Source organism: Nanorana parkeri, unplaced genomic scaffold (genome assembly GCF_000935625.1).
Source record: "Nanorana parkeri isolate BGI_ZX_2015 unplaced genomic scaffold, ASM93562v1 scaffold67, whole genome shotgun sequence".
Lineage (NCBI taxonomy): Eukaryota > Metazoa > Chordata > Amphibia > Anura > Dicroglossidae > Nanorana > Nanorana parkeri.
The window spans coordinates 1,571,899-1,580,064 of NW_017306335.1; the positions used below are offsets into that span (position 1 = coordinate 1,571,899).

The following is an 8,166-nucleotide window of genomic DNA, read 5'->3' on the forward strand; positions in this document are numbered from 1 at the left end:
CCCCCCCATAGACGGACATGGATGCCTTTTAACACTGATGTTTCCAAAACGTACACAGTGTCCTAATAATAATGACTATTTGGATCTGTACAACCCTGCTTTGCCGGCAAGTGACCCCTTAAAGCAGGGCTAGGCAACCTCGGCACTCCAATCACTGTAGAACTACAAGTCCCATTGCAAGACCCTAAGACCCTCAAGCATGACTCCCAGAGACAAAGGCATTTTGGGGTTTCAGCACTACTGAAGTGCCGAGGTTGCCTACCCCTGCTTTGAAGGAAAGCTCACTTGTAGTGAGGAAGTACAGGGGATGCTTTTATTGCTCTCCCTTCAAATACTAGTTCCCTGGCTGTCATTAAAGTAGAGCTAAACCCAGCAACTAAAATCATAACAATTTAATTTCAAAAGTTGTTTTCAATCTTTTCAAATTAAATCTTCAGCTTTCATTAATCTCTGGTGATCCTGCCAATAAGGTCCTTGTTCGGGCACTTCCTGTGATAGAATGACAACCGTCTCCCAGTTTTGCTCCTGTGTTGTCACTCCAAGGTGGAGACTACATGCTGCCATGCTAACACACATTGCACAGGCATGGTCTACCGTTGTCACTATAAGGAAGCCAGTCCACAGCAATGATGTGCAGCTGACGCAGGAGAGGATGCACGTAGGCAGGAAGTGGCAGAAAGAGGCTGGAGGAGATCTACATCACTGATATAAGAAAAAGAATGAGAAAAAATATGAATCAGTATTTTATGAAAAACAAAATTATGATACACAGTGTACAGAACAAATTAAATGTCACAGAGTTAGGGTTTCCGTCTCATTTACTGACTGCAGGAAAACAAAAACCCTGAAAACAAAAAGTGCGCATCTGCCTACCACGAAATGGAGGAGATAGTAAAAGTTGTTATCGGTGAAATGGAGACAGGAGGAGGACAGGAGACTGGCTATAGAGATAAGAGGGACACTAGAGAGGGCTCAGGTGACCAGCAAGGGCAGCGTCGACTTTGCCGCAACTTTGTAGACTGGACAGAATGGGTGGTTAAGAGCGTACTCACACACTGAAATGGTATATGAAGCAACGGCAACCACTGGGTCTTTCCAGGAAGTTGTAGACGTCGCCCTGCATGCTGGTACGAGTCAGGTAGTGGCGGTAGAAGCACTTAGGGGAGTAGTCCGTGTGCCCTTCTTTCGTGCCCCCGGTGGGGCCGCTCACCTGCAGCGTGGGGTCCTGGGCAGAGCAGGGGGTCCCAGAGCCATTGTTTAACGGGGGATCCGAGCCAAGGGACACAGAGGAGTAATGCATAGGGTCCGTGGCAGGGGGGGCCGTGTAGAAGCTGTAGAGGGGGAGCCCCCTGCACTCCCCCGAACTGCACGACATGGCGCAGACTGCTGCTGATCAATATTTCACATCCTCAGCTGCCGGTGTTGGATTGCAAGCTCCCGCGGGACCTGATCCCTCTTATCAGTGTCTTGCTCAGAGTCACCGCAGACAGGATCACAGATGTGTCACTCGGTGTCACCTGCTGTCACCCACTGTCACTCACAGCTCTGAAACAAGTAGAACAACACAAGGTCAGCAGACCTGGCAGGCTGAGAACACGGCACGAAACAGACACAAATGACAACAACAAAATAAAACACGAGCAAGGCAAAATCCATCAGTCTTTCAGGCTTATTCAATAAGCCGGAGCAGAGAGGCCAGCTGACTTACATAATACACATAACTCCTAATGTCACCCGCAGGGATCTGCCGCTACAGCACCGCAGCTGTCCGGCTGTCAAAGAACTACAAGTCTCAGTGTAGTTCCTCAATGGCTGAATGAGCTAAGGCTGCCAGCAAATTTTTTTGCAAACTGTCAATTCTCAGCTTCATTACCCTTCATAAGTGTACCCCATGTTTTGCATGTACCCGCTACCTCCGGTGGATCAAGTGCCCCTTAATTTATGGCGTTACTGTCAGCATTCCTCAAACCATGTCATGAATTCTAAACCCCTTCATGTTCATAAATAATTTTACAGAAGGTGTAATATTTTCTAAAACTTTACAACAAGTTGATGAATTTTCATCAACAAGCAGAAGCACCTCCAGCACATCTGACGTCATGAGTCCAATTACGATGGGAGCGTAGCGCAAACCCCAAAATATATGTTTTCCGTCACCATATGAATGCCGCAGCACCTTCTGCATTTTAAAGAAAGTGCATTTTTAATGCAGAGCCAACATACCCCCCCCTTTTCTAAAGTGATAACTATGTGGCATTTCGAAGCTTTCCCATTGCAATATTTGTAGCATCAGTCCCTCTGCAGAACATCGCACCATGCTTTGAATTGCATTGAACGTGATCGCAGTGGTCTGGTTGCCCTCTGTGCCCGCTGCAGACTGTTGCATGTATTCTGCAGACTTTTGCACTTTGCCCCCCCTGGCCCCTGCAGATTGTTGCACTAAGGGCAGACTATTGCGCCCCCACAGATGATAGCCCACAAAGCTTTCCCTTGCCAACTTTTGCGGAAGTCAATGAATTTTAATTCCAAGGGGTGTCAGTTCTCTCAGGGGTGGGGAATTTGTGCCAGGGCAAACACATTACCTGCAGGACCTTGTGGCGACTTTTAGCGATGCTCAGCCTTCAGTGGTCTCCACCATGATCTGCCATTAACCCTTTGCTGGCTGGAAGCTTGCTGTACATTGCTCTTGTCAGTCATCCATGCCTTGTTCAGCACCTGCCTGTGGGTGTGTGAGGCTCTCTGCCTCTCCGCTGGAGGCTCAGACTGTGACCCCTCCTCCTAGCTCATCAGTGCCTTACCCCCTTCCCATCCATCCTGCAGAGAATGGTAATGCCATCCTGCCTACTCAACCACAGCACTACCTGTGCCATTCCCATCCACCCAGCTGCAGAGGCACTACAAGTCCCAGCATCCACACATCACTACCCAAGGCAGGACAGGCAAGGCATAGCTGATAAAATTTTAAACTTACTTCTCCACTCCTATGTGTTGCATTAAGGCGCATTGACATGCTTCGTGGTAACGCACCCAAACGCAAAAGATGCGTTTTAGCCTTCAAAGTTATTTCCAACACTAGCCTTGCTTTGTTTTCCTGAAGGAGAACGTGTATCCAAATGTGTCATTAAATATGAAAACATTACAGGCTTGTTAGCATCTGAGTGCTTTCTATAACAAGTGTTACTGCAACGCATGGTAAGGCGCGGCAGATGTGCGTTGCCTTGCAATGCAAAGATATTTCCACTTCTTTGCACATCTACAGTGGGCTGCAACATGTAAAGCGCCCTGCAATGCACAGATATATATTCTCTGTGTGTTGCAGTTAAAAAAGGTGCAGGACCTATTGTTTGGGTGAATTGAGGTGCATCGAGAGCGCATTAAATGTAATAAGACTGCCACACGCAAAGCGCTGCACACAAACATGCATTGCAGCACTCTGTGTTTGGTTGTCAATAAGCCCTATTGGCCCCTTCACACCATAGCCTTGCATTAAATGCACAATACAGTGGGGGTAATTTATCAAAACTGGAGTAGACAAAATCTGGAGCAGTTGCCCATGGCAACCAATCAGCTCCTCTCTTCAGTTTATTCAGTTGAAAATGATTTGAAAATGAAAAGAGAGACAGCTGCTCCAGATTTTGTCTGCTCCAGTTTTGATAAATCCCCCTCAGGGTGTTTAGCGCAAGCTATTTATTTCAATGGCACCCCAACACACTCCCCGGCTGCTGCGTGTTGCAGCGCAATGTGCGGTACCGGAATACCGTGTTTTGTATTGAAAAAAAGTAGTACATGCACTACTTTATTGGCAACACACAGTATTGCAGTACCGCATGTTGCGCTGTGCTGGAACGCACAGTGGCTGAGAGGTGCATTGGAGTGCTATTCAAATGAATGGCAATGCATGCACCTAGTGCACGGTACTACACGATAGGTGCGTTGTGAAATAACATGTGCTGAATGCACTGTATCGTGCGTTTAACCCCACGCTATGGTATGAACGGGCCTGACAGGTAAAGCTGCATTGGCAGAAACGTGCCCTGTTCTGAAAATGCAGAAGTTGCCACCTCTGGCTTCGGCACTTTCTCAGCCACTGATCTGAAACAAACATGCAGCAAGTAAAGTCAGGAAAAAGTAAAGATTGTCAAAAATGTTTCCAGGATTTCTAACTGCTGAGATGCATAATTATCCGCTATTAATGTCATGTGACCTCTTATCCCTGCCACTCCTGCTAAAGTGTCAGCCATGCCGGGAGAAATAAAGATGGAAGTATAAACCTTTGCATTATTAGTATTAAAGACAGAGCATTCAGTTTGGGGCATCAACCCAGTCATGACTGGTCCACTTTAAATTGAACCTGTCTTTAGCTAAATTATGCAAAGTAACAGCTCTTCTATACAGGGACTGCAAGAGGCTGATACCAAGTCAATGTTCCCCTAATCAGGTAATACTGACGGTAAAAAAGGTGATCATTTGTAAATGAATAAAAAGATGCATTCATTTGTGCCTTTGATATCATCAATAAAGCAAACATGTCCACGGAGATGTATTTGCTGACTTTCTCATACAAATGCCAGATGACTGGTGGTTAATATTGATCCCCTGGCTTCACTGCTTCTGAATCACTCAAGCATGCAGCCAGTGAAGTCCAAACTCTTGAGTTGCATATTTATTGTGTGTCCTTTGGCACCGGAAGTGTCTGCATGCTGCATAAAAATGCAGGTTTAGCCCCAGTCGTTCGGTTTTCTGGATCTTCTTCTGATCGCCAATCTTGTGTCTGTGGGCGCCTCTGCTTTGCTCTGACAGATGTTGTCTCTGCAGTGACAGTGGACCGAGCATCCAGGGGGGGGGATTAGTGAGAGGCAGATTAGAGGGAGGTGACCCCTGAGCATTGTCTTCAATGCTTGTGAGCGGATGATGTTGGTAATAGCTGCAAGTTCCTCGATCTTGTATATTACCTTTCATTTAATTTAGATCCCGGGATCGCGTGACCATTGATTATCCACACAATGAGTTCGGATTTCAGATCCTAAAATGGACGGAATGTTGATGAACAAAAAAAATTCAGAAAGCGAATGATCAGCTGATGTATTGCACAACATTTCCTTTTTAATTTCATTTCAAAAGTTTCTTTTAGACCAACATTGTATACAAAACATTCAATTAGATGCAGGTTGGGGCTCAGTCCCATGAATATCAAATCCAGGATTATAGTCATACAGCGCCCCGTGCCAATAGGACTGTATGTATTCCAGAATCCTGCCGCACTCCTTACCGGGTATCCCTGCCAACGTGGGCGCTCAAAGTGACCGCGGATGGCGCTGCCAATACTGAAACTTGTTAAAGATGTCACCAGCACACCATATCGAAGTGAAGAACACGTCTGTTTATTGACGCTTCATGTCAAAACAAATAACAATGTTTCGGGGCCACACAGGGTCCCCTTCATCAGGCTTGCAATTACTTTCATCGTCATTTCAAGCCTGATGAAGGGGACCCTGTGTGGCCCCGAAACATTGTTATATGTTTTGACATGAAGCGTCAATAAACCGACGTGTTCTTCACTTCATAGGATTGTATGGACACAGTACACTATAAGGTACAGGTGTGCACTTCTAAAAGCAGGTACTGGCGATTACACTATAGGCGTAGGTTCCTGAGCACAAACCTTTGCACATCTACATATAAAGGGGGAATTTATCAAAATTGGAGCAGACAAAATCTGGAGCAGCTGTGCATGGCAACCAATCAGCGTCTCTCTTACATTTTCAAATCTTAACTTAACAAACTGAAGAGAGAAGGTGATTAGTTGCCATGGGCAACTGCTCCAGATTTTGTCTGCTCCAGTTTTGATAAATTCTCCACACAGTATTTTGTTTCCATGCAATCTAAAGAGCATACTTCTGTGGGGAATGGGGGGTTAAATGCCAGGAGTTCCACTTCTGCATAAGACATGGCACTAGTAGGCCTCATGCACATTGGTAGCAGCCGCCCATAGTGGTGAATGGGTGTAGGTGGCTGTACGTTGGTTTGAACCACTACTTACACATGCGTAAAGACATAGGCCTCTGGACGCAGACTAGTTGTGTCCTGGGTGTATGCCTGTATACATGTGCAGGTTCATACAAGTACAGGCACCTAGGTCTATTTACCACTATCGGTGGCTATATGGTGCAGCTGGATATCCAGGGAGTGTTTCCAGTAATATGCCCGCAATTTACGTTCTACAGCCTCGTGCTTCCATGTCCATGAGTCCTTAGAGTGTATGTAAAGCCAACACTTTTTTTTAGATTTGGATAGAGTAAGAAATCATTAGAACCCATCTCTTTTTTATTTTGCTTTCTCTGTTGCCTTGGGGAGCATTGCCTTCAGTGCCTGTCCTGGAGACACAACAGGAAGTGAGAGGAAATCTCACGATGAGGGAAATCCACTCTAAAGCTGGCCATACACCTATCGATTATCGTTCAATTTCTTTGGTGCGCTCATTGAACCCTTGTTCGATTTCCACTCGAATACCCCATTATGCACAGACCAACGTCGATTTTGATTATCGCTCGTTAGCAGTACTGACAACATTTTCCTGGATCGATAGAACGGATTTGCGTTTGCGCATGTGCAGTGTTCATGTTGCGTTTTTTTTTTTGCACTAAAACGCCACTAATCCATCGATTTTTATCCGATTCTGGAAATCCGGCCAGGAGTACGGTAAAAAAACAAAACCGTTGGGCTCCCATCAACGGATCGATTATCGTTCGAAAGACCATTCGTAGACAATATCCGAATGATAATCGATAGGTGTATGCGCACCTTTAGACAGCGGTCATCGGAACACATGTCCCCTATTGCAAGATTTCCCTTCATTTCCTGTTCTATGACAACTGTATCATTTTGGATTCTCTTCCAATAGTCACCAGGACAAAAAGAGAGGATGACTCTCCCCAGATGGAAAACATAAAGCAATAAAAATCTGACAGTGATTCTAACCCTTCCCAATTCTACTCAAGACTAAAAAGGCTGAAGATGCACTTTTCATCTAAAGTCACACTCAGTGTTATGAGGGTGGTTTCCAAAAATAAGGCATAATCGCCCTCAGGTACCAGACTTGGGAATAGGGTTGCCACCTTTTCTTCCAGCGAAACCCGAACACTCTAGTGTTGCACGGAAATGTTTTGGGAGAATGAGTCGCGGCTTATTCATAAGTAAATAGCACCACCCATTAATATGTAGATATCACAGTCGAGACTATTTTCAGTGGGGGCCAATAGCCCTTATCTTCATTTTGGTTGCCCCTGTCTGCCTGACCTCTTTTGTCCGGTTTTCAGCTGCCATGAAACCCGGACACAGCATTCAAATCCCGGACAGGTGGCAACCCTACTTGGGAAGCCGGGCAATGAACTGAATGGCTGATGAGGCTTGTAGTACCTCCATTCACAGATCCTGCCAAAGGTTCTGTGAACAGATGACGTGGCCATGTGGGAGGAGCCACACACGGCTGCGCCAAATTAAAAAAAAGAGCAGCAGCCTATAGGGAGAAGAAGAACCCAGTGACTCAGGTAAGTGGGGGTCAGGATGGGGGTGGGGGGTTATGATGTGGCCATGTTTCAGGTCATACAGTACATGGTCCAAAAGGTGAACTTACCCTTTAACCACTTTCGGCTCAATTCACAATTATGAGTAATACTTATGAGTAAGTTATTTCCAGCCGAGTCCAATGAGATTTGAAAGCGACAGTCACATGACCGAAAATAAAGATACTTATCCTTTTGTGAATTGAGCCTTTTGCATCCTTTCCACCGATGGAAACTCTCCGCCGATTACAATAGGCGTTTTCTTAGAAATAACGCGCGGCCAGGGATCAGCTACGTCGCGCGTTATTTCTAAAAAACGCCTATTGTAATCGGCGGAGAGTTTCCATCGGTGGAGGGGTCAGTGGAAGATTCTCATAGTGCGTTGCCCTGTAACCATTAAACCGTCTGCGTATAAAGAGCTTCCCGCGGGAATCTGAACCGCCACGCTGGGTATAATTAGTAGTAAGCCCTGGGGACTGTTTACAGATGCATCGGTTAGTGTCATTGTGCCGATGAAAGGCGAGGGACGGTGTGAGGCTGCTGTGTGACCGGGCGGATCAGGTGTCTGTTCCCAGGGCACGGATATTATATGAAATTCCTGTGG

The 8,166-nt window shown here is 46.0% G+C and overlaps 1 protein-coding gene across 1 annotated transcript in view; it reads right to left on the reverse strand.

Moving 5' to 3' along the window:
• LOC108804637 (potassium voltage-gated channel subfamily KQT member 1-like) overlaps positions 1-1,542 on the reverse strand; it is a 58,677-nt gene extending 57,135 nt beyond the window's left edge. The window contains exon 1 of the mRNA XM_018576470.1: positions 1,053-1,542. Within this exon, the coding sequence (XP_018431972.1) occupies positions 1,053-1,375 (323 nt within the window). The 5' untranslated portion in view covers positions 1,376-1,542. The remainder of the gene's footprint in view (positions 1-1,052) is intronic.
• Between the last annotated feature and the right edge of the window lie 6,624 nt (positions 1,543-8,166).